Below are 25,994 nucleotides of genomic sequence, written 5' to 3' on the forward strand. Positions count from 1 at the left end.
TACTTGTCTGTAAGCACAAGTAGTGAAAGGCTGTTTTATGTCAATGGCAGATTGGAGAATAAGTAAAAGTTCAACTGAAAAATTTGTCATTTATTGTCACCAGTTAAGCTAAACATCAATGGAATAGAGAAAAGGAAAGATCATCTCTTTAGTGATAAAAGAGAAGAGTTTTTCACTTGACTAAAATCATCAGAAAGAGATTCGCTCACCCTTTCACCAGTTCCACAACGATGAAGTCACTCCCGTCTCCAGAGTTGAAGAGCATCAGGCCGTCAGGCGTGGTGGTTTTAAACTGAAAGAAGAGGTGCATGGAGGCGTAAGCTTGTAACGTGGCTAATGCTAAGTAGCTGCCTTTAGTTCGAAACGTCACCGGATCTGCAATGATGTGGCGCATGCCGAAGCGGGCGTTCAGCTCGCAGTAGGAGATGTCTCCGTTTTTGCACTGGTCTAGGTATGGCAAGCCGTTGAAGGACAGGCCCTGGAGGTGGCCAATGAAGTTTGAGGGCACCACAGATATGAAGCGGCGCTCGGTCATGATGCCGGTCTCGATGTTGTGGAACTCGAGACGTGTGTGAGCACCGGTCATCTGGCCTGAAAATTATGGATGATACAGAAAAGAACTGCATTAACAAATTGTAAAATATGAATTGCCCTGCTCTCTATTGGCTATCAGGACACGTCCTTGAACAAGATTTGCAATACATAACAATGATATAGCCCTGTGAAAGGATTAACAGACAAATAAATGGAACCTTATACTTCCTGTGGAGATTGTGTGTCAAACTCAACATAATCAGGGATAAACCATAAATATTAAAATGTATAAATGATGCAACTACCTGTGAAGAAATGCATATTAATCTGGGGGTTTGTGTGTCTTTATTATGCTTATTATATCTTAAAATACATTTTAGAGTCTGTCTACAATATATGGTTTTATCGGTGCACCTATTTTTCTAACCTGACGTGAAGTTAAATTATACGGGAATAATATTGCAGAAAATGTCTTGTTACTGCTCTACAAACCACAATTTATATTGTGTTCACTGGGAGATGTGAGTAATTATCTTGGCAAGCTGCAGATTAAAATGCATTCCCTGCTAACGCCTGACCGGCTCCTGCAAGGACTCACTGGGCGTTTCCTCCTTTTTCTTTCGCATGAACCAGTTTGTGAACCGGTCCGAACTTCTCAGGGTCATTTCTTCCTTCCGGCCTCAGCATGCCCACTCTCCTTCCTTCATCTAGCTCACACCTTTTCCTCACCTCCTCTCTCACCCTTTGCCACCGCCATCCTCTCGCCCGAGGCCACAATACTGTGAGTGCCCGTAACTCCACCACGTCTCTTGACCTTTCATCCTTCTCTTTCTATTTTCTTATCAGTTGGCAGAACCTATTCCGCTGTACTTTGTTCACAGCTGCTCGCTCACAGTTAGTGAAATATATGCATGAACAACTCTCTCTTGTGCTCAGTCTAAATTATATGTTTTATACTTTCTTATACATCTGTATGGATTTGCTCTGACTGAAACTAGTTCATTTGCAGTCTTTTAATTAAAATGAGTATTGTAAAATGGGTATTAAGATTTAATCACGGTGTGTGAGTGTGTTTGAATCAATTATTTCACTTTTATCAAAACGTCTTTAGCTGCCACTATGCATAACTGTCTATAAATAAACAAACCTATCATGGCCTTTGTCATTCATTATCATGATAATGAGTCAACTTCCTCTTTCAAAGACAAATGGAAAAACAGTTCAATTTTGAGGGTGAATATATTATTGGTTGGATAACAAATGGATTTGTGAGTGTGTAACGCCATGCTCAGACTCACTGCAGTCTTATTCACTGCCTCTCGCCCCAAATTAATCCCTCGGTGTCCCAAACACAAACTGACCTTCCACTGTGACATTATCCACAGACAGCTGTAGACTTTTGCCTCGCCGCACCACCTTCACTGCGTGCCACTCGTTGTCGTTCAGCTTCTGCCCCGCGAACACTGTCTCAGGTCCTTTGCCTGTCGTAGGGGGAATTCAAATCACAAACAGCACGGTGGAAAAGGTGTGCGCGCCTACACATGCGCCAGCCCACCCCCCTCAAACACACACACACACAGAGTTCACACAGTGTTGGTGACAGGGCTAGTGAAGAAAACCTGCATGTTTGCACAACACATTCACACTATGGATTTCTCGACTATACTAGACGTGAAAAGAATCAATTATCCAACCTCACAGACTGTAAAATCTTCTCTTGAGCTCACAGTGTTGCAGAAGAGTGTCGAGACCACTGGCCAAATAAACAACCTCAGAAAGTAGATCAGAACAGGGAGCCAACGAAGGCATGTTCTGCTTTCACAGAACATTTTCTGTCTCAGCTCAGCACACGGAGGAGCCTCTTAATGGGCCGTGTAAGTGCGGGAGTTGATGGGCAAGACTGCTCATCCCACCGAACCACTCTCCTCCTTAATACCCCTTTCCACATCGTTACTCCCAATTCACTTTTACTCTGCTCTCCTCTCCTACCGTTGTTTCAACTCTGCCCATGAAGGAGGCAGTTTGGTGTTTATTAAAGAAATACTTATGTAAGTGTCTTTTCAAAGTGTGGAACAGGCTATCTATGTGCTGCCAATGACTGAGCCATATGTATCAACACTGGACCAAACAGTTGGCGGAGGAACGACAACAAGGGAAACCGTGTGGATTTTGATTAAATGAGCTGTCATGTATCTGTCTTTCCATGCACAGCGACGAGTTAACAGATTCCATGGCTAAGTCAATGCAGTGGTTGGTGCTGGCTAATAACTGTGCCAGAGTTTGCTGAAGGATTCAAAATAGAGTGCAAAAGTATTAGCTTGGTATTACCAGGGTCTGGCCACTATTGAGGGTTGTTTCCAGTCCTTACATCAATATGGGCGTAGACCTCAGCTTAATTTGCAGCCTTTAACCAATCGGCATTGACCACAATATACAGCATGCTGAGCTGAAACTCTACCAGTAGCATCATTGTTGCTACTTCAACGTCATTGCATGCCACCGCTACTGGTAGCTGATTAGTCCACCCTTGGCTGAACAAACCTTAATGTGAACAGTCACCGGACTATCAGCGGAGCCAGGCTGGGAATGTATGTAACAAAAGGGGAATCATTCCTCACATGGCTTCATAAGCTGAAATTGAGGTCGGGCAGCAGTGAGCACGTGCAGTGACATGGCACTGAGGTGATGGTGATAATGAATGATCTGAGAGCATTCTGTAAACAACAAAATAATGAGGGGACAGTTTCACCTCGTTGGCATCAGAGCAGACAAAAATAAAAGAATACCAGTCACTTCCATTAAGCAACCTTCTGTACTATGCACACTTTTAGGCAGCTCTGAAGTGGAGCGAGGGCCATTGTGGCTGGTAAATAAAACCACCATGACATCAAAAGCCACTGGGTTTCTTACGCCATGCCACTGATGATTTGTTTATTTCGGGTCTAATATTTGTAATCCCACTCCACTCCCAGGGTCACTGGCTCTCTCTCTGACTGGCTAGCTGGCTGAAGCCTCAGCGTATTATAGCGGCTGCTCAAGTGGATGATATAGTACAGTCTGGTGAAATATAATTGCCCGCTTCCTAGTTGTGTGTGAAATTATTTAGTGTAGAGGAAAAAAATGACCTAACAATTGATGGTACCGCCTCGCAAGAACACACACACACACGGCCCACTGGAGAATTGTTTTCCCATTTACTCCTGTTAGTTTTTTTATTATGTTGTTTTTTCATAGGCTTTTTGTCTGCGGCCACATGAAATTGGATAGAAAGACTTTTGATCGCACCATGTGTGAGTAAATATAAAGAAAAAGGCTGCTAGCCGCAAACAGAGAAAGAGTGAATAAAAGTTAGGAGCAGAGGAGTTAAAGCTGATACAAAGAGAGATGGGATGATGGGGGTGAAATATGAAAACAGACTAAGATGAAAAAGAAAGCCTGAGAAAAAGAAACCCTACACAAAAAACTGAAAACTAAGAAACAAAGTGCAACGGAGACGCAGTAGAGCCGGCCGGCTGATGTAAGATCGTAAAAGTTCGAACAGCCCAGTGCAGCACAAATGAATGGGAACGGCTACCCTTTAGAATGGAGTCCATGTAATATTTATTTCGCCTGACTGCTACTGGCCACAGGAGAGGAAGGGCCACTGCTGCTCGCATACTAAGAGCCATTTGACCATTATACCACAAACAAAAAGGGGCACAAGATATATATGCTCCTCTGGCCGGGCTAGGCAAGCAACAAAAAGCTTTGGGCTGAAGGTGGTTAAAGTGCAGCTGGGGAGCCGTCAGGCTGGATGGGCAGAGTGTGAAGCACAGTAACAGCACTTTAGAAAAAGCACAGGTGAGGTTGGGATGCAAGTCCACTGTCATACTCAGAGGTTAAAGACTGGTTTTGCTGAGTTTGCTGTTCCCAAGTATAACTCTAAAATTAAAACACTCAAGACTTCAGCATATTTTTACTTTGGCTTAACGCCCAGGTCATGATGCTATCAGTGTAACTAATGAAGAGTGACTGCCGGAAAACCACATACTGATGAAGAACCTGGAGGTGTATCGCTAACAGTGAGGTGAAGTGAAGTGAAGGGTTACTTCATTTCTCAGGTAAAACTGCAAACAAGCAGGCTGAGGACTCGCCTCCCAGGGTTAAATGAGCCACTAAGTCTTTAATGCAGAGAGAAGTAATCACTGCATAAAAAGAAAAAACAAGGAGGGACACAGGGCTCATTAATAACAGAGCTATGCAATTATTAAAATGCAATTAATTCTCATCCCGCCACTTATGCCCTCTCATTTTGTCTTGGAGATCAGCAGGGCAAAGGGTTGTGATCACATAAGCAGAAGCTTCCTCTCTCTTCATCTCTCCACCTCTTATGTTTCCCTCCCCTCCCCTCCCCTCCCACCCACTTCCCCTTGCATTTCTAATTATGTTAAATGGGAGCTGAGGAGATGTCAAGAGGATTTCTTTACCAGAGTAAAAATAGTTAAGATTGTGGATTATTTTCATTGACTGGGTCAGCACACCAGAAGTGAGAGGTGTGATGTGTGCGGGCTGTTACATAATTAGCAGCAGTCATCCATCATTGGTCGCTGTGTTCCCTCTGTAAACAACCTTGATTAATGCAATCGGATCAATGGAACACAAGCCCTCAGCCAGTGGCTGCAGGTTGTTGCCATCAGTCTCTATTCAGGCTGCTGCTGCAGCAGCGAGCACTTCAACACAGTGGGATAATTATTTTGCCTCAATGCTAATCAAAACAACATGAGAGAGGGAAGCTGATCATCGGCCTGCAAGTGGGCATGATGACAACATTTCTGTCATCATGAAATGAAAGCTGAGAAATGTTTGTTTTCTCTCGCTGTGTGATCCAGAAATCTCTTAGACCACTCATGTTAATGGGTAAACCCTCAGAACTACGTTGTGCTTCAGATAGAAGCATCTGACAGACGGAATAAGTTATCAAGTTTAATGAATTCTCTCATTCCTGTTCATGTTAATTACAGAAACCACAACTCCGACCCCAACGTGACTTCAAAATGAGAAAACACTGCTGTAAGGCACGTTTCATTTTGTTTCCTTTGCATTCTGAATGACACCAGAGCTCTGTGTGGTCCAGCTAACATCCCAATTGTCACTTAGTATCATTTCAGATTGATGATGACCACACAGCGAACCCAGCAAGCACTCCCGACATGGTTGTTATGCTAACAAGTGCACCAAAGTCTGACCAGAGGGACCGAAGCCGGCCAGAGAGGGACGATCTTTGCTCGGCAATACAACCCCACAGCATGACAGGCCCACAGGCCACTGCTGGTGCAACAACGAAAGCAGCTATGAGTCATGCAGTCCTGCAGACAAGCCATCGAGGCTGGCTGTTTGTCAGGGTCACGCAAGCATATGTTATTGGAGTGTTGAGATTGTACAGGACGGGGGTAACTGCGGGGTGGGTCTGCAAGTGAAAGGGTCAAAGTTTTCTAGGAAGGTTTGCATGTGATGATGTGCCTGAGCTAAGAAGACAATGCATAGCTCCATTTACTCAGTCACACAGTTCCCCAGACTGAGCTGCTAAGAAAAAAAGAAAGGAGTTAAATTAAGATTTAGATCAGAAGTAACAATACATGTCTGTGTATTACAGCATGAGTGCAGGGTTGGAAAGTTTCCAGTCAGCCATCGCAGAATAAAATGAATGTAACACTGAACAGAGAAAAAAAAAATGTATTTCAGAACGTGCTGTGCAATGAATATGTCACTTTTTCATCTCAACACTGACTTGACTAAACAGGGGAAACGGAGCTACTTTAGCAGTCGAGTTCCATAACAGTAGATGTCCCTTCTGCAAGAGAATCATATTATCTGTTACGATGTTTGACAGAACCTGCCATCTTAAAGTATTGGATAGAGTAGGTAATGCCAACTTGAGCTCTGCGATTCAAATTCCCTGGGAGGGAGCGTCATCATCCTGCTCGGGATTATCGAGGTCACGAGCTACCACAAAGCCGCAAAATACAACAGTGGACAGCAGTCTAATTAAAACTCCTTTAGTGTTTCGTTCTCGGCTCAGCAGCCCCACTCTGAGGAAAAGAGGAGGATGATACTGAGTGGGAAGAAGGAGGGAGAGGGGCTGAGGAGAGGGGTGGGGGGGGGCAGGATAGGATAGGATAGGACAGAAAATGCAGAGATGATGGTGGGTACCAGATGACTGAAATTTATTTTTCTTGCAGAGCAGTAGAGAAGCATAAAAACAGAGCCAGAGAGACCAAATGCTGACCAGGTGGAATTGTGATGCTTGGCTTCTCTTGTGGATTAATTCCAAAAGGAGAGGGAGAGAGAAAAAGGTATTTTTTTTTTTTATAAAATCCTTGTTTAGCGAGTAATCTAGGTGGCAATATGTGTATGTGTAGGACTTATTTATTTTCACGATGAGCATTTCACAACCAGGTGAGGGACCTTAAGGCAAATCCCCTCTTGTGCACCCACCTGGGAACATACAACTGTACAGTGTTCCTTGGACACACTATACTGTTCACACCCACACGGAAGTAAGTATGCACACAACGCTGCAGGTTCCAGCTTTAAATATTCTGTATGTAAAGAGGCTATACACATTGTTCTTTGAAGCAGAATCTATGGGATGTATCATGGAGGATTATTTTCTCATTTGCTGCTGTTCCGCGAGTGTCTTCAATGTCAATAATATAAGTAAGGCATTTTGAAAATGCCACGGGAATCATGAAAACCAGTGGTGAGCATTACATGAGACAATTGCGTTGGAAAACTCAGTGAACTTTCATTCTAGTCCGCATTACGTCGAAATTGAAATTTCCTCAAAGGTTGAAACGTCTCCTCAAAGTAGCATGAGCGAAGAGGGACGCAAATAAACACTGTTGGCGCATTTCGGAACAGCATTTAAAAGCAAAACTATAAAAATGGTAATTCATTTGATCTTTACTTTTTAATTAGGTGATGCTTCCCTGCTCAAGCCAAGCACCTGTCAGACCAGAAATGTCAATTTGAAAATTATTCTGAAAGGCATAAAACATTTGCGCACTGTCTTAGACAGAGACATGGACATTTTGAGCCTTTTCCTCCTCTACGAGAATGGATCAAAAACTTCTGAGAATGCTCTACTTGCATGTAAGCCATGACAGAGGGAAGCTATACCCCCCCACCCCCACCCATTAGTAAGTATTCCAAGTTGTGTCGCTTGATCAACATAAGCACCTGTGCTACACATGTTTTTGTGACCGCTGGTCCGGGTGTGTCTTCGATTTCACCATGGACCCGAGCAGAGGGCAGATATCAAAAATTGTGTTAAACTCTGAGAATTGTCAACAAAGACCCTTGAGATGTTTTGCTAAGCCTACGGCAATAAAACATGTTTGATGAAATGTCAGCGTTTCAGAGAGGCAGAACTTGTCTATCCAAGACCAAAAAAGGCTCATCGGGTCAGGAGCACGACCAGGTTGGTTTACTTTGACATTTGTGGCATTGTGCACTGCGGATTTGTCCCCCCAGGGTCAGACTGTCAACACTGAGTTCAACTGTGATGTTCTGAGGCATCAGAGGGAAAACATTCTGTGCAATCCACCTGAACTATACAGGGATGGCACTTTGGTTCATCAACATGACAACACAATTGTTACTCCCCTACTCACCAAATGTGGCTCCCTGCAACTATTTTCTAATCGTCCAAAATTTGACACAAACTTTGACGTGCACACTCTCCTCAAATTTCAGATGCATGGAGAAATCACAGACCAGTGGTCAGAAACCCACTGATCAGCTACTTCCTCTACTGTGCAGAAAACAGCAAACTAAAACTAAATGATACTGATGGTTCTGTGATATATTTGATTTTGCCAGTGGGGAAATAGCAATCAATCTTTCTTTATAGATGTTTTATAAATATCTCTTAGTGATGTTCTATTGTCTATATGCAGTTAACTATACACTGTAAATACAGTGTATAGTTTCAATAAACACACATAGCTGGTGCTACAATATTGATTTCTGTGTTTCAAAGTGACTTCAGCTGTGAGCTGGTGGGTGTTTCTTAGGTGTACTGTAGACTACCACCTGACACTGCGTGCTTTTCTTGCTTCCTACATTTGTGGGAGGTATGTGTGTGTGTGTGTGTGTGTGTGTGTGTGTGTGTGTGTGTGTGTGTGTGTGCGCGCATGCTTGTGAGAGAGAGAGAGAGAGAGAGAGCGTGTAAGAGCTCGCTCTTCCGTTCAACCTTGCAGAGCAGAGAAGTTCATACTGTGCACAATAGATACATCTCCCACACACAAACATGTTGTCCTGTTTTCTCACTGTGCAAACAGACCGCAGCCTCTAATTGGACCGTCGGGGGTCCGAATGTGTGTCTGAGTGTGCATAACTGACGGATGAGGAGAGTGAAAGAAAGTGAGATGGGCCGATTTTCAAAAAGGAGCCGTTAAAATTTTAATTTAAATCTTAGATTAGAGCGTTGGGGGCGACGAGGGGTTAGATAATGAGTGTAATGGGAAGGTAGTGCGTGTGTGCGTGTGTGTGTGTGTGTGTGTGTGTGTGTGTGTGTGTGTGTGTGTGTGTGTGTGTGTGTGTGTGTGTGTGCGTGTGTGCGTGTTAAAAAAAAGTGAGATGGCCAAAAAATGATGAGAGAGATGCAGTGTCAGCACGACTGTTTTCCTGGCCAAGAAACTGGCACAGGAACACAGAGGGATAACTTGATGACACGTGTTTGTGAGAGTGTGTGTGTGTGTGTGTGTGTGTGTGTGTGTGTGTGTGTGTGTGTGTGTGTGTATGTGTCAGGCAATATCTATGCAAATATGGGAGTCTTTCCTACCTGTCTTTTTCAGAATTAGGAGGAACATATTGAGCTTTAAGGACCTATTCTTTGATTATAAATATGTATTACAACGGTTAGAGCGTACCAATGTATGTGGTGTGTGAGTGTGTTTTGCAGTTTATGTGCCAACCTCATGCCCCCACTATCCTTTGCCATCTGTGCTCCTGGCATGGCTCCTTAGTGTCGGTAATGAAGAGGAACACCATAACCCCCTCCCCTCCCCCCTCCCTTTTCTCTTCCTCTCTACACACGCATTTTAAACACTCTTCCTCTCTTTTCCCTCCTTGTCTGGCTCGCTAACAATCCTTTCCTCTTTCAGTATGTTCTCTTTCCCCTTTAAATGACTCTGCTGCACTGCGAGCCACAGCCTGCAAACACACACGAGCACATAAAACTTGCAAACAACCGATCTGTCCCAGGTATCTCCGCTTTTGAAACACCCTCCTGAACCGCATCTCCCTCTGAATCTGCTTGACTTGCTATAGATTTTTTTTTTTTTTTTATACAGAGCCGCACAGCATGTTGCCTCTTAAGTTCAAACGGTTGAATGCTCTCCTCCCACCCAAATGAACAAATCCTATAAATACTGCACATCTCATTGCTGCACTGAAAGGGACCCCTGAAGTGTTCTGACACGAACACTGATAGCCCACCACAACCCCAGATTACACGTGGTTTCGCACATATTCGCATTCGCAGTGTTTTAGTGTGCTTTTGAGGACACTACTGTACATTGACTTCACTGTATTCTTTGGTGGTTACATCTCAGCTGCTGTCATCCAAATACCATACATTTATTTATTTTATTAAACATTTATCCGACCGTAGCTTTTATATTACTCCTTCCTCAATCTAACCATATTACATATTACTGAATGCAACTGCAGTGTTAGAATCGCAAATAGCCACATTTTTCCCGACTAGGAAATCAGATTGTTTCCATATTTTGCCTGCAATGTAAATTTGCAGCCACACTCCCAGAACCACACACAGACATAATCACACACAAACTTCATCCTAAAACATCACACCTACAATACACACACACGTTGGTCCTATGATGTAATGAGAACAAATGGTGAGTAAACTATAACCTCCAGAATGTGATCAAAAGGAATGAATCCAAATGTTTCGTAATACTATACAATGCATGCTTGAAACGAGTTACATTCAAATGTGCCTCCAACAGATCACATTTTAATTAGACTCTTTTTCTTTTTTTCATCACTTTGCCTTTTTGTTTTTTTTACTGACCTAAAAACTGAAGATAATTTATGCTTGGGCTCCTTTAAAAATCTTGCAAAATGAGTTTACATAATGAAGACAAAAAACAGCCTTCACCTGTAGCTGAACTCTCCTGCACCCAGCGAGGTGGACAGTTTATCCACTGTGTCAACTCTCCTGATCTCTACTGACAACAAACACACCCTCGCACTCCATCACACCCTTGTTTCTCTGAAGCGTTTTGAGGGCAGTAGTTCAGGAGAATCTTGGCCGCTGTGCCATGCCAAACCCCAGGTCCAATGCCCTTTTCCTCGTGCTCGCTTCCAATGATTTCTCCCTCGTGCTAGCTTGGCCTGGAGCAGATGGGTCGGTTCAGCATGGCATCACAGCAGGCGACACAGTGGCTTGTCAAACAGGCGGTCACAGGCCCAGGCACGCCAGGCGCAGCCATACTGCACTGCCATATGGGAATTACGTGTGTCGAGATCACACCGGATGGGCTGACAGAGTGGGATACATGGCCTGATCTGCCTGCAAATCAGGATAAATAGACAGGGATGCCACTGTGTACATGTGCACACAGACACGCACACGCCGATGACTATTTACCAGACTGAGGTTAAGGCCTCAAACTTTCATGTTCCAAGCGCACACACACACACAATCACACACAATCCCCTCAACCCAATTGAAGAGAGTCCCAGCTGCAGACACGCACCGTGCACTCACGCACCTCCCAACAGACACACTCACACACGTTCCACTCTATCCATCAGACAGCAATAAAGGACACACACACAGGCCTATACAACACTCACTAGTCCTGGCAGTCGCTCACACTCACACAGTCACACACACACAGTCACACACACACGCACACACACACACACACACACACACACACACACACACACACACACACACACACACACACACACACACACACACACACACACACACACACACACACACACGCACGCACACGCCCCTCTGTCCTCTGCAGACGGTGATGATGGCCTGTGTTTGGGAGGTTAATGACTGTTTGCTCCTTGCAACCTTCACACTTGATTACTTAAGTCGACTGCTGTCTGGACGGCGGGGGACATCTCCAGGACACCGGAGCCCGCCCGGCCACCATGGTCATATGCAAGCCGTGTTCATTTTAAATGTTTTTGCTAGACTGGGGACACCGTGGGCATAAATGGTTGTCACTGTATGAAAAGTAAATAGGATTTAGAGATGTCGGTGGGAGCAGCTCTACATGTTCTTTTGTTATTTGTTATATTTTCAACAGTGAGGGAAATTATTTATCTCTGCCTTTAAAAAAACAAAGTGGAAACAGAAGCACATCTTGAAAGCGATGTGCAGATCACATCTATTAATTACATTTTAAATCATGGAGTGTGTGCTTTGCACTGCTTATGGTCATCACCAGATGAAAATTAAGGAAATGCTCCATCGATAATCTGGGGAATTGTCTGAAATATTATGAACTAATATGGTCATACCTCGGTGTTATTACAGCAGCACAATCTGTCAAACAACTCTTTAAGTATGTATTTGGAGAACCTCTTGACTGGATGCACAGCCCGAGGTGTTCCAATAAATTGTGACTGAAATTTACAGTTTAATAGCCTGTGCAATATTTCACTGATACACTATCATAAAGATACCATAAAGCTGCTGGTGAGTAGTTACAGAAGGTATATTACTGATCAGTGTAATACAGTAAATGTAAAGTGAAGATGAATGCAGAATAAATGCAGAGTAAAAGTGAGGGACTGAGAAACTAAACTGGAATATTAAAAAACATCACTGTCACCACAACCTCCATTTTTGTTCCTCAGCCCACACAGAACTGCTGGCCTTGAAGGGATAAACTAGGATAATGTAGTGTTCTGGAATAATGTTCTTCTGACATGGTGCAATACTTCTTAATAGAATGACAACACGCAACAAAACTGATGGATAAAACAATTATGTTGAAACCGACACTTGCCCATTATGAGCTGATGAGCTCGCTCGCATCTGTGGCCTGCAGTAATGACACTAAACAAAAACAAATGATAACCCCACAAAGAAAAGAACACATTGCAACAGAATCCACTCTCGCACTAGCCTCCGCTTAAAGCTCATGGATCTTTGTTGGACACAGACCTGATGATGGAAACCGTTTGGAACAGCGCAGATCAATGAACCGTGACGTAGGAGCAGTTCACGTGAATCCATCCGCCTCACAAGCTAAATTCAGTCAAGGTGCAATCTTACACGAAATATAGTCATGTCAGTGTCTACAGCAGGCCAGAAAAACCTATTCAACAACTTTGTAAATGACAGACATTTTTTGAGGGAACTTCATCGATGCATTTTGAGATTTCTATGCTTTGCAGAATTCAGTCAACAACAAACATATTCTTGTTGACCATACTGCTTTTTTCCCATTAAAAGAATACTCGTCCTGCTGCATTTTATTTAATCAACTCAGTTTTTTTGTTTTTGTTCCAAACAATACAGTTTGTTCTGCAAGGCTTTTAAAGGTGCCAGCTGATAACACGTTCACAGAAAAGAAATGTGCCTTCTTTGTGACAAACTGCATTCTTTAATGACTCAGTCTGTTAACAATGACGCAGGCTTTTGCAGCATTCTTGGCATTAAAAAAAAACCTTCAGTTTGTTGAAAAGGAATTTGACTTGTCGGGACAAACAGGTGGGCTTGTTAAGTAGAAATGATGAACAGGCCTTTGGGAGATAAACACATTAGCCCTTCATATAAAATATAAAGAGAGAATATTAAACATTTGCACACCGTCCGGAAACAGGAAAAATACTAAATTATGAACAGAATAATACATCAATAGCATTACCGTGCACACCTTTTATAACCGCATGCATGATTTAAGTAATTTGAAATGTATGCCAATAAAAGCTACACATGATGCAACTGTAACTCTGCAAAGAAGCAGAATTTTGTCATTTTTCATTCACTGCCTGCACTATATAAACACACACCACTGCATGGTCTAGTAATCATAGCCACAGGCACGAGATTTAAATTAGGTCTTGGTTCAAAATATACATAATATATAGTGAATTTTAATGCATTCAATTCCTAAGTGATCATGAAACAGGCAGTCTACATACTTTATACTTCTCATGTGAGGAACAAGTCAGTTTAATACATAATATTGTTCTCTATTTGTATTTAATGGAGGAAAAACAGGGACATAACTTGCAGTTATTGTATAGTGGAAATAAGAAAATGATGAAAATCCACATAAAATGATGTTTACATTTACCAGTCAGCATACAGCAGGTGAGTTATTGTGCAGTGGTTTTAACATTGATATTATACCTTTTTTTCCTCACAGAGAGAAATTTGATAGGTTTGACTTAACAGTGACAATAAACTGCTCGCCAAACATTCACAAACCTGAGACATTACTTCTATATGTGGCCAAAATCGAATTTACAAAGGTAGGACTATGGAAATACCTTATTCAGAGACCCACGGGTGCCATTTTATGATTCACAGCTAGTAACTGTGTTAACTGCCTTCATTGACTTTCAGATGCGGAAGCGTCTTGTTTAAAAATGAGCCAAGCGATGGCTAAATTGAAAAGCGTGTTTTGGCCGAGCTGCATAGACCAATACATTATAGATGGATTGGAGGACTTTGCTTTTTTTTTTTTTTGCCAGTCACTCTGCAGGCACCATTGCAGCATAATTTACCAAATGGTTTATTATATACACATTCCATATGTGGGAATGGTAATATAAATTACTTTTCTACTGCGGTGGGATGTGGTTTATAGGAGAGCTGAGGGTTGACCCACATAGACATGTTATTTTCCTGTAAAAGCATGAGCTAATGGCAGAAATTGTTACATAAGACTGCAGAAGTTAATATTGTTTCTATGGCATAAGACATGATTTACTTTGCTCCTCAGAGTTATCAGGATAAGACCTCCTTTGACGATAATGCCATTTGGCTCCTATCTTAAGATATCATATTTCCTAACTCAAAGGAGCACACATCTTCGCTGCAGATCTAATGAAAACCGGGGTGTGTTTCTGTGTATACGCTTTAGTGTGTGTGAGTGTGCCTGCATGCGTGCCATCTAAATGTCAGCCATCTACTAACAGCGATGATGCTGTGATGGAAATGGAAGATATGAGCAGATAATCCTGATAAAAACACAAGGAGAAATCCATATCAAGACTCTCCTCCATCTCTGTCCCTCTTATTGCTGGTGACTATATTGTCATGCACCCTCTCCAACCTCCATTTCAAAACCTTTAATCTATCAAAGTTCTCCTCCCCTCCTCTATATAGCACTCCACTATATACACGGTGCATCTGAGAGCAGATGTGTTTCTCCGTGAAGAGAAGGGAGGGGGTGGGGGGAGGGGTTGGAGTATTTGTGTGCATAGAAGGGATTTGGAAGTGGTAAGTGGGGGGTTCTGGCAGTCAGTTGAGGACACTGTTGCATGCTGACACAACAGCCTCCCTACAGCCACATCCAAAACATCTCCCTCGTGGTGCTGCATCCCAAAACAGGGATGAAAAAAGAATGGGGAGGTGGTTGTGTGTGTGTGTGTGTAAGAAACTGTCTGCGGTGTGTGTGTGTGTGTGTGTGTGTGTGTGTGTGTGTGTGTGTGTGTGTGTGTGTGTGTGGTTCTGGTGTGTAAGGGAGCGGTCAATGAGAAGAGAGGAATAAGCAGCGTAGAGGGCAGCGGCAAACAGATTATGACCCCCAGCCATGATTATCTACGCCTGCCGCTATGACCCCCCCATGGCAATTACAAAGATAAGGCAGCTTGTGCCCGTGTGTGTGTGTGTGTGTGTGTGTGTGTGTGTGTGTGTGTGTGTGTGTGTGTGTGTGTACACGAGGGTGACTACTTTCCCTTCTCTAAAGCAAAATGTGTGTGTGATGCTTCCTTGCACATTTGTATTCTCTCGTAGCTATCAGGGGCCTCACATTTTTGCTTCCCCACTCTTCTCAGCCCTGTGCGGGAGGGGGTGCCTGTGCTGCTTTAGTGAGACAAGATAACTGTTGTTGATAGGGTCTAAAATTGCAGATGCCCACCGCAGGAAGACATATTTGAGTCTGGGAGATGTAGAGAAGACACCCGATTGATTCCGAGGAGCAGGAAATGAATCATACATTCTACCCATCCTCTCCAGAATTTTAGAGCTTCTGCTGGAGCTTCAAAGAGACATCTCCCTTCTTCCCTTTCATACTGCCATCTGCACCCTCCCTCTTTGCTTTCCCTTTTCATCCTCGCCCTCCGTCGCCTGCTTCTTATCGGTTTCCTTCGTCCTCTCATTTTTTTTTTTTTTAAACTTCCCCTTTCTCACATCTCTCTTCCTCACACTCCAGAAAAAGGTCCTAGGGGGATGCTGATTTATGATTTGAACCGCATTTCCCAGCATGCTGTGGCAGGAGGGTATGGTCCCACGAGACAGCCATCAGTCCTGCAAGGCAGTATGGGTCTGGACAGCTCCAGGCTGTTACCGGCTCTCTCATTAGAGTGTCTGTAATGAGTCTATATCTAACCTGTCGCAGACGACGCCACAGAGCGCTGAGTAGAGGCACACTGATCATGTACTGAGGCTACGCCTGGGAGGCAGCCACAAACCAGTTCAACACACAGGTCCAGCCCTCTATGCACTTGTTAAGATGTTGTCAGTTTTGACAACTGTGTGTTGTGTGTTGACATAATTCGGAGAAAAATAGACTCAACTGGCACCCCATGGATATGAGAACCTTTTTTCTGAGACCGAGAAAAAGATCAACCCCAAAAGTCTTACGTGTAAACTTCTTATTTCCGACCCGCAGCTACATTTTATAGTTAAACAGTTTTATAAATAACAAATTCAGATGTCACCTGTATAACGGGAGTTCTTCCTTGTTAGGAGGAGACAGGTGCGGTGGATGGTGAGATGCCACAGAAAACTTGGGTGCAGGAGACCACTCTTTACTTACTGAGACTGCATTTGCTGTTGCCATGACAATGAAGGGTAACGCACAACATGGTTCGATCTGTCTTTTTAACTCAAACCATTACATTTGTCGAAACCTAACTTTGTGTTTTTGTGCTCTACTCAGGGAGGGTGATTTAAGAAATACTTCTGTGGGTCATATTTGAGAGTAGCAACAAACAACGTATAAGGTAGTATGGGTTTTGATAACTTGTTTGCTTTTTCTATGTGGAGCAAAAATAAATTATGTACTTGCAAGCACTTGAGAACTCAAGCAACACACGACAATCTGTAGCTACGTATATTTGTTCAACAAGCTCCCCTTGCATCTATCCTTTCCTGAGGTATCGTTCCTATATTATTATAGACAGTAACTTTGCACAGCCTTCTAATAAATGCTAAATGTGTGTACAATACAGTACAATAATGCTAGGATATGACAGAGGTTCCACCTGTTAAAAATGTCATGAAAAGGTTACTATGCGTGGCATTAAAACACAATCTTAGATCAACAATCTAGACTTGTGTGTGCGACAGTTGGTCATCACGTCTGTGAAATTGTCTCAAAAGGAAAAAACATGTCCAGACACACACATAACATAAAAGAGTGATGTCTCAATGTCTGAAGTCCAATCTCTGCATCATGATTACTTTGCTCATTGCAGACTCTGGAAAACACAAGAGCTATAACATGAAGGAGAACAGCAGACATGTATTTAAGCAAACTGTTCACCACATTTTAATATTTGTATTTAGTCCCCAGATGAAAAGACAGATATTGCATATTTCTTTGTCTGTCTTCTCCACATTAAATATATTAAATTGTGGCCTTCTTACAAGTAGACACTGGAACATCAGTGTGGACGATTCGTATTGGACAAAAAAAAAGGGTCGAAAGGCAATGCCCTCACCCGGTTAGGTCTAGTGTGCAGAGAGCCTCTGGTGTCTGAAGTTCAAAGTGAGTGGAGACTGGAGGGAGGGTGGAGGAAGTAAAAAGAAAAACTACAAGGCACGGTGCCATCCTTGTTAGATCTTCTGAATTCGCAGAGCGTTCGCAACCGCTGCAGCCGTGGTTCATCACCTCCTCTGCTCATTTGTGCAATTTTGAGTTAGTAGAATTAAGAGTCAGGATTTTATAAACGTTTCTCAGATTCATAGTTACATGATATGTACTTAAAGTTTGCTGTCTTTCAAAGCAACCGGCCTTGACATTCTGACAGATTCTGGCCTCAACTATCTCATTAACACTATATATATATATATATATATATATATATATATATATATATTGACAAAGTTCGAGGTCGCAGTGTATCCTGACGCACATTTCCACACAGATGTGCACATATACACTTCATCCTGCTGGCCCGGTTCCACACAAACACTCGAGGACACTACACTCCAGCTCCAGTTAGGAAAATGTTCCAATTACATATTCCTTTGAAGTTTATATAGGCTTCAGAGAACTTCTTTATTGGGTCATGTCTGTTTAACATTTTAAGAGGCATTTGGTTCATTTCCGTGCAGAGCAAAAATGTGTTAAATGTTTTAAAATCAAATGAAGTTGCATGGATGTGTGTGTGTGTGTGTGTGTGTGTGTGTGTGTGTGTGTGTGTGTGTGTGTGTGTGTGTGTGTGTGTGTGTTGGAGGCCACTGCCCGGAGGGCTGCATACAGTACATCTAATCTGTTTACACAATGTGTATTTTTGCTGGTTCCTAGCAGTGCACTACTGTCACACCGATGACTGTTGATTACATTTAAATGCACGAACTACTGGGAAATGTACAATTAACTTCTGTTGTCCACCACTGAACTAGATGATTTGTCTAAACATAAATCTATTTATATCAAATGATGTCCCCATATCTGACGGTGCACCGATTTAAGACATTATGTTAATAATGAAAACCTCTTATTGGCTCATTGCTTCATATTTGGCCTGGAGTTTTGGAGGATAAAATGAGTATTCAATAAAACAAAATTAAAAAAAAGATATCCTCCACTGGAGCATTAAATTGCCTTTAAAAATCAAATCCCAATCCAAGCATCTTCAAAATAAATTTGATACAGTCTAACTGACTAACTGATGCATGATCCAACTTCATAAACTGTGATGCATTGTGCATGCTGAGGGCAACTTCTAGTGCCTACTGCAAATCCATCTTTGACATCAATTTGACTCAGATAGGACGTGATGACTCATGATTTAAGGGAGCGATTGGAAACTCATTCAAATTCAATATTTGTGATTCACTGCAAAAATAAGAAAAAGCCATCTGCCTGGAGACGAGTGAGAGAGAGAGAGCAGAGGAGGCAGATAAGAAGCCAATTCAGTACAAATTAGACTGTGGAGAACAAACAGGGGAGGAGTGTGACATCGGAGGACCCGTCGGGATTGAAGAGGGAGACAGCGTCAGTGAGAGAAATGCGTCTGTGTGTGTGTGTGTGTGTGTGTGTGTGTGTGTGTGTGTGTGTGTGGGTGGGTGGTCGGGGGGTGATGCATGCATCTGTGAATACATATGTGTGAACATGTTCATCTGTGTTTGTGGGCATGCTCACTGACAGCACTGAAATCATCACCTGGTTCTATTAGTCATCAATGTTCTGTACTTACTGCCATACAATATTGTTAAATACAGATCTAAAAAATGTTGACCAGAGTTTACTTATCGGGAAACATGTTGAATTAAAGGATAAGGTCATTATTCAATCACCAGTAAAAGAAAACAAATAGGATTTGGACATACTTTCAAACTGACTGATTTCCCTACCTTGGTTTGCATCTTTGAAACTGCACCCTACTGTAAATCCACTTTTTATTAGTTGGAAAATTACATATACAGTCACTTTACTACACAAACTATTGATTTTAGCCATGTTACGCTGTTTATTGCAGCAAAAGTTATTTTCACTATTTCCAGAGTAAATCTTTCAAAACTATCTACAGTAAGGAGAGTAGGCAGCAGACTATAGATTATGACAGACTAACATAATGCTTGCAGAATAATAGTGGTGGAAATACTACCGGTACTCCTTTTAGCTTGTTTTTACTGCACTGATCAAATTAAAACTCTCCCTACATATTTTTCATACTGCATATTCTCTTACCCTCCGCTGCCTCTCCTGCTGTACCACTGCTGCATCCTCCCTGCACTAAAATAGCAGTTTATTAGCTCTGAGCAACTGTCAGCAGGTTTACTGTCCACACACCTTAGTAACTCAGAGAAATCAGGTTATGTGGGTAATCAGGGATGCACTGTCATCATTTACTGTTAATGAGTATAAACATGCAGCAGATCACTAACCTTTACTTGAGTATGCCCAATCATACAATGATGCATACATGTTGTATGTTTAATTTGTATTTTTTTTTTTTTAGAGAACCTGAGCTATGGTGTTTCTTTGCATCCTTTCTACAGACCCACTGTGTGTTTCAGTCTGTTCTGGAGTGAGTACTTGCAGGTGGATAGGCCAAAGGGTATGACATTAGCAGACGGAGTGGTCGCACCCCACATGCTGGCCATATGTCATGCCAAATCTCATCTTATCTTGAACTAAGAGGAGTCGCTGCTGGCGGCTGAAAGGCCACCTTCCAAACACATATCATCAGTTTGACACCCTGACCCGACTGGAGCTGAGGGCTACGGATCTGCCCTCTATCACATGCATTAAGTTGAGAGAGTTGGGGGTCAGAATATACTGCAATAAAACACACAGGGCTGATCCTTCCCTTCCTAATCCTCACAGAGCCAGAAATTAGAGAAATAAAAAAAGGTCAAGAGTCTTGACAGTGGACATACTGTCGTTTTAGCAGTAGTAACAGTCAATTGGATATATTCTTATTTGTCTGTATACCTGAACATCTCCATTATACTGACATATTACAGGTGCTGCTTACATAGCTACTTTTATTCAAAGACCAGCCAGCAGAGACTCTGGTGCCTATATTTTCTTACTCAAGTTCAGTTGCTGTAGGGCTCTGAAGGAGATATCGACCGAGATGTCATGGCATTGAATAAAATGTTTTTCTCTAGTTCTGCCTGGTTTGTCTCTGCTCTCTCGTCCCTCTCTCTCTCCTTTTTACAAGTGCACACTCATATTTTGGGACCGCTTATCCAGGGTTGTGTGACAGAGTGGCCATGAAGCAGGGCATTACTGTACAAGGGTGCCCAGTCAACCAAAAAACATAAAGGCTAAGTAAAATAGTCCTCACAAAACCACTGAAACCCAGAGTCCAGAGTCCGCGTTGCCTGAGCAGCAACAGTGAATAACCTGATCAATTTTTAAACCCAGCAGCTGAAAAAGGTCTTTCCATCATGGTGGAGATTTTACGAAGCATAAAGCAGCTCTGAAAAACCACAAGATCCCTCGTGACATGCTCAGACAGCCAAATATTTCTCCTATTAAAACATGTAAATCTGAAACGACCTCAACCGCCATAGAAAATAATTTGCAAAAATTAAGTCGGCCAGTTCTAACAGGAAAACTGAGAAATGGTTCAGAGCCCTGTGATGGGAGGAAAATAGAGAGAGAGGGAAAAAAAAAAAAACAGCTTCAGTCTCCAACTCCTCCCTACTGCGGGAACATCACAGAGTATTCCTATTGCTTCTCTGACATCTAGTGGTTAACCCAGGGTATTGACATCTTCTCAGCAGTATTTGAACATGTGCCAAGCCAGTGGGTCTGCACATAAAGGGGGTTTAATCTGTCAAACCCAGAGGCCACTTCCATGCCGGGTGGAGATTTTGAAGTGTTTGGATTGTACCCAATTGAAGAACAGAGATGTTATATGTGAAGATTCTCCGTCATCCAGGTCAACCTTAGTGTTATCCAAAAGCAACTGGACATGTTTCAGTTTCTTAAAGACAGTTTACCTCTCATACAGGGGGCTCCTTCAGATCTAACTGACTGAAGGGGAGTTCATGGCATCTCACACAGTGATTATGACACACCTACAGCCCAGGCTGACAAACACATCTGTTTGACTCTACAGAAGCGCCTTTGTAATTTATAATAAGATTCCAGCAGCCGACAATATCCTGCAAGCATACAAATGTAAACCCTGATCCTTATTCAAACCAGATACCAAGGATTCAATAAATACCAATACATAAATGTCAAATTCTCTAAACATACTTGAAGGGAGAAAAGCCAACAAGAATGCATTATTAATTGCTACCTCTATATTTAGCTGTAAGAGGCAGATCAAAGTCAAGCTCCAACCGTTCTCTTCTCACAAAGACCTTATCAAAATTGAGGAACACACCCACCGACACACACAGAGACAGACACAGACACAAACACGCACACATTGTGGCAAACATGAGGTTTTCTCTATCTTTGTCACCGTGGCTGGCAGCACTTACCTGTGGGCTAGTTGTTCAATTGTCAGTGGACATGATAGAAATAACAGTTTGCTATCATTCTGTCAGCATGAGGCAGGAAAACATTAGCTTGCTCTGAAAACAAGCACACACCAGGTGGTACCATCTCTCAGTAGAGAAGCAATTAGCTTTCTGGGGGCCAAAACTACAGTTTGTCCCACATAGAAAAACAAGCAACACCTGTGTGTGCAGCAGCGTGGAGCGGAGACTCAGCGCTGCATAATAGAAAATAGGAACATCCAACAGGGGAGTGTCACGTTGCCCTTTTGTGAATGCATTTTTGGAGAAGGTTGACAGGAAAATGACTAGAATGGTAATAAGCATGAGAAAGGCAATGGAATAATGTCATGTTGTTGAAAAGGGAGGAGGTTAGTGGGATGGAAAATCCTCATAGTAATGTAAGTGAAACACTAATTAAATCTGGGAAAGAAAAGGTGGGAGGGAATTTAAAGTGACAGAACTTATGGAGAGAAAAAAAGCAACTTACATCAAGTATTTCAAAAAGAGTTGAGGACAGACATACAAATGAGCACGTGAGAAACACAAATACAAATCTAAAAAAAAAAGTGTGCAATGGAAAAGAAAAATAATGAATAAATGGAGCTCATTCAAAGAAAATATAGCAAAGCAGAGACATGGTTAATGAGAGAGGTGTCACTATATGAGGACAGGCGAGAAATGAAAGAGCCATGGCACAGAATCAGAATGAGAAAGACAGATACATTTTAGTCAGAAAAATGGATAGAACCACTTACTGAGGCTACAGTCTATCCTGATACAATCTGGCGGGAGAGAGAGCGAAATGGTGAGATCAAATAAAAAAAAATAAAAAAAAAAAAGGAGAAAGAAAGAGACAGAGAGAAATAAGAGAGAGAATAAAAGAGGAAAAAAAAGACATTTTACATCCTTCAAGGTACATTCTGCAGACAACCAAGCATTGCTCTGGGGCCACCATCCGGGGACAGACTCCGAGTCAGGATCACCCTTTTCCTCCATCAATCCCATCATCCACCCCTCGTTCCACCCACTAACCCCAAAGCACAGTAGAAGGCAAGACTCACATCGTGGTACCTACACAATAAGAGAGTGCTGCAGCTTCAACCGACTGATGACACTACGTTCAACATTGAAATAAACTCTGCAAAGTGTTCTATTGTTTGGTATATAAATAAATACTAACAACTTAACATGTGATTACAGAGGCAACGTCAAGATGCAAATTGTGTACTTGGAATTATGAGGTTGTATCTAGGTGGAGTGCAGCTCTGACATACTGAGCATCAACGTTTTAGCATACCATCTGGAAAAACCTTCATACACTTTTCATCTCTTTAAATAGTTCATGTTATGTTCCCCTCTTTGTAAATCATAATACCTCTGTCTAAAGCATGCAATAGTAATCACCTTCATGAACAAGTTAGATAGAGCCTAATAATTTCAACTGCACAAAGGGTGTTGGACACAATTAGATGGCCTGGAACACTTACTTGATTTCATTGTGTTCATGCTGTGTACGTTTCCCTCCCCCCCAATGTGCTATCACTACACTTTTAGCTTTATACCCCCCTCCCCCCCGTTCCTTGCAATTTTTAGATGCACTTGCCTTCTGCAGCACTTTGGGTTTTGACAAACCCAACAGTTTAAATGACAAGAAAGGGTGATCTGCACATCCCAGCCACCTTTTGCCTGATGCACACAAACTGCCAGAAATATAACCCCACTGTCAGCTATTTGCTAAAAGTAGTGCGACAAAAACACAGCGAAGAGTGTTATCATTTCAAAAGCTGTGCGGTCAGAATAGTGACGTGTTGGTTAAAAAGCGTTGTCCTTCGGCTTGAAGACTGAGGTTAAAGCAGAGTCTCAGCAAACACCAGCTCTGGTTGGAGCAAGTAACTGAATCTGCCTCTGACCTGACCTTTAACCCCACCTCTGGATGGGAGTTAGTAAGAAGATACTTCCTTTTTCAGGGATAAAAGTATCAGATTCTTATTCACAATGGAATCTTATCCTGTATCTTCAGATGAATTTATTGCTATTCTGTCCCATCTAGTGCTGAACTAGGTGTGCATGTGGCAGTGTGGTTGGGTTGTGGTCTCGAGCTGTCAACCGCTACAGAATAGTGGACACAAACAGCCAGGGACCAGCATCACTCTATAGAGACGTGGAGGTAGTGCAAGTACAGCTCCGGTCAGCAATGATGTTTTCTGAAATGAATGAGATTTGGGGCAGAAATGTAAAGAGTGTCCCTACAGGATGTGTATTTCTTTACTGATAATCAATAAATACAATGTCTGAAGGTGTTAAACTAGAACATTACAGGTAATTTATGTCAGTGTTAGCACGGCAGGCTTACTTTCAATCTACACATTGCACACTCGAAAGGTTATCGTCATCATCTACCACTAATAAATACAATTGGGGCTAAATCAGTCCAATTATAGCTATTCCTAGTCATTAATTAGTTGGATTTTAATTATCATAACACGGATTAAGACCTTAACAGATCAGAAGGATTGCCTTCTGATTGAGGAATGCATTTCACTTAATTTTATCGTATTAAAATCATTAGCAAAACTAAAGCATCAGACAACTATGTCGATTTTTTTTTTTGGAGGTGTTATTGAAGTGCAGGTGAAAACAGAGAAATGGGGCAGGTATGCAAATTATGGGGAATTGCTAGCAGGTCAAGTTGCGGCCCTGTGTACATTAAACTTGTGTCAGCTACAGCTGTGAGCCGGTCCCTCTGGCTGTTCGATCCGTGGGCCGCAGACATACAGGCCATTGAAGGGATGAAAAGTTCCATCTTCTGAGTCTTGGCCAGGTGGTGGGGTTTATGAGTGACAGAAGAAGTGAGAAGTTGGAGGAAATAGAAGGAAGAGGAAGGAAGAGGAAGAGAAAAGAGAGAGTAACGGCCACCTTGTGTTATCCCACTGCCCCCCTTCCTGTCTCTACGGTGGCTTAGACCCTCATATTCCAGGCTGTGCCTCTGTCATGCTCCTCCCGGTTCAGTGCTGAGCGTCTGGTCCTTCAAAGGCTCAGGACAGACTTAAAGTATCAAGAGCTGAAAGGTCGCACCCATCTTACCCGGAGCTCTATTATTCATCGCAATTAAATTCTAATATGTCAGGAGGTCGGCATTCCTCCAGCCAGTTATTAGAGGAAAGGCATTTGGCCCCTCTAAGAAACCATACAGCTTACAAACTGTTCTCTGTATAATTTCACTGACCTTCTCCCCATTAACATTGCCTTTCAGGATTCTTTACATCTTCCTCTTCTTTCAACACATTGGTAATTTGCCTATTGTTAAAGATTCCTGACTCAATTTAGCAGTGCAGCTCAGTAGCGGTGGAACCAGCCAGCCCTTAAGCTAACTCCACAAAGAAGGGAGAAGAGCAGAACTGGAAAGAGGAGCGAGACAGGAGCAAGGCCACCGAGAGGCTTCTAGAGACAGGTGAACAGGTTGAGGCTCAGGGTCGGGCCAGCGGTACTGTTCGAGATGGAGCTTTTTAACGGGATGAGGAGGTATAGGGCTTCACAGAGACCTCAAAGAAGGAGTGAATGCAGAGGGGGTCAGAGAATATGGAACAGAAACCACCGCAGGGTGGCTCCCTACAGAGGACGAAATGACTTGGGTCTGGCTATATCTTTACATTTTCAATCCGTCTTATTCTTCTAAGGCAAGCAGTTGGTGAAAGAAAAAGTTTCTGGATTTCTACCTCAGTTTTCTCTGATAAAAAACAACAACATTTGAGCGTTGTTGGCTATTCTGCATTTAAACCAGTAGATAATGAAGGCCAAAAAACCGCTGTACTGCCAACTGTTCCCATCAACCAAAGGAAACAAATATAATGTAACTGAGGGACGAATTCATAAACTTTTCCCACCCAACTATTTTACAATGGAAAAAAAAAAAAAAATCATGGTGTGACACTCAAAATGTCAAACTAGTATTCTGAGTTCAAAGGCATACAAAGCTAAAACACTGAGTGAGGATGAGGAGACAGGGCCAGGGGGAAGGTTAGCAGGGACGTCCACGATGAGT

General features: G+C 42.5%; 1 protein-coding gene across 3 annotated transcripts in view; it reads right to left on the bottom strand.

Annotated features, from left to right (window-relative positions):
- Positions 1-25,994, bottom strand: part of nrxn2b (neurexin 2b) — a 658,484-nt gene that overhangs the window by 314,368 nt on the left and 318,122 nt on the right. For all 3 annotated transcript variants that reach the window (XM_069159139.1, XM_069159138.1, XM_069159137.1), the window contains 3 exons: positions 22,708-22,734; positions 1,896-2,015; positions 210-591 (listed from right to left, as the gene is read on the bottom strand). In XM_069159139.1, the coding sequence (XP_069015240.1) occupies positions 210-591; positions 1,896-2,015; positions 22,708-22,734 (529 nt within the window). The remainder of the gene's footprint in view (positions 1-209; positions 592-1,895; positions 2,016-22,707; positions 22,735-25,994) is intronic.

This window comes from Embiotoca jacksoni, unplaced genomic scaffold (genome assembly GCF_022577435.1).
Source record: "Embiotoca jacksoni isolate LCO1_2020_lvr unplaced genomic scaffold, fEmbJac1.0.p SCAF_24, whole genome shotgun sequence".
NCBI classification, from domain to species: Eukaryota; Metazoa; Chordata; class Actinopteri; family Embiotocidae; genus Embiotoca; species Embiotoca jacksoni.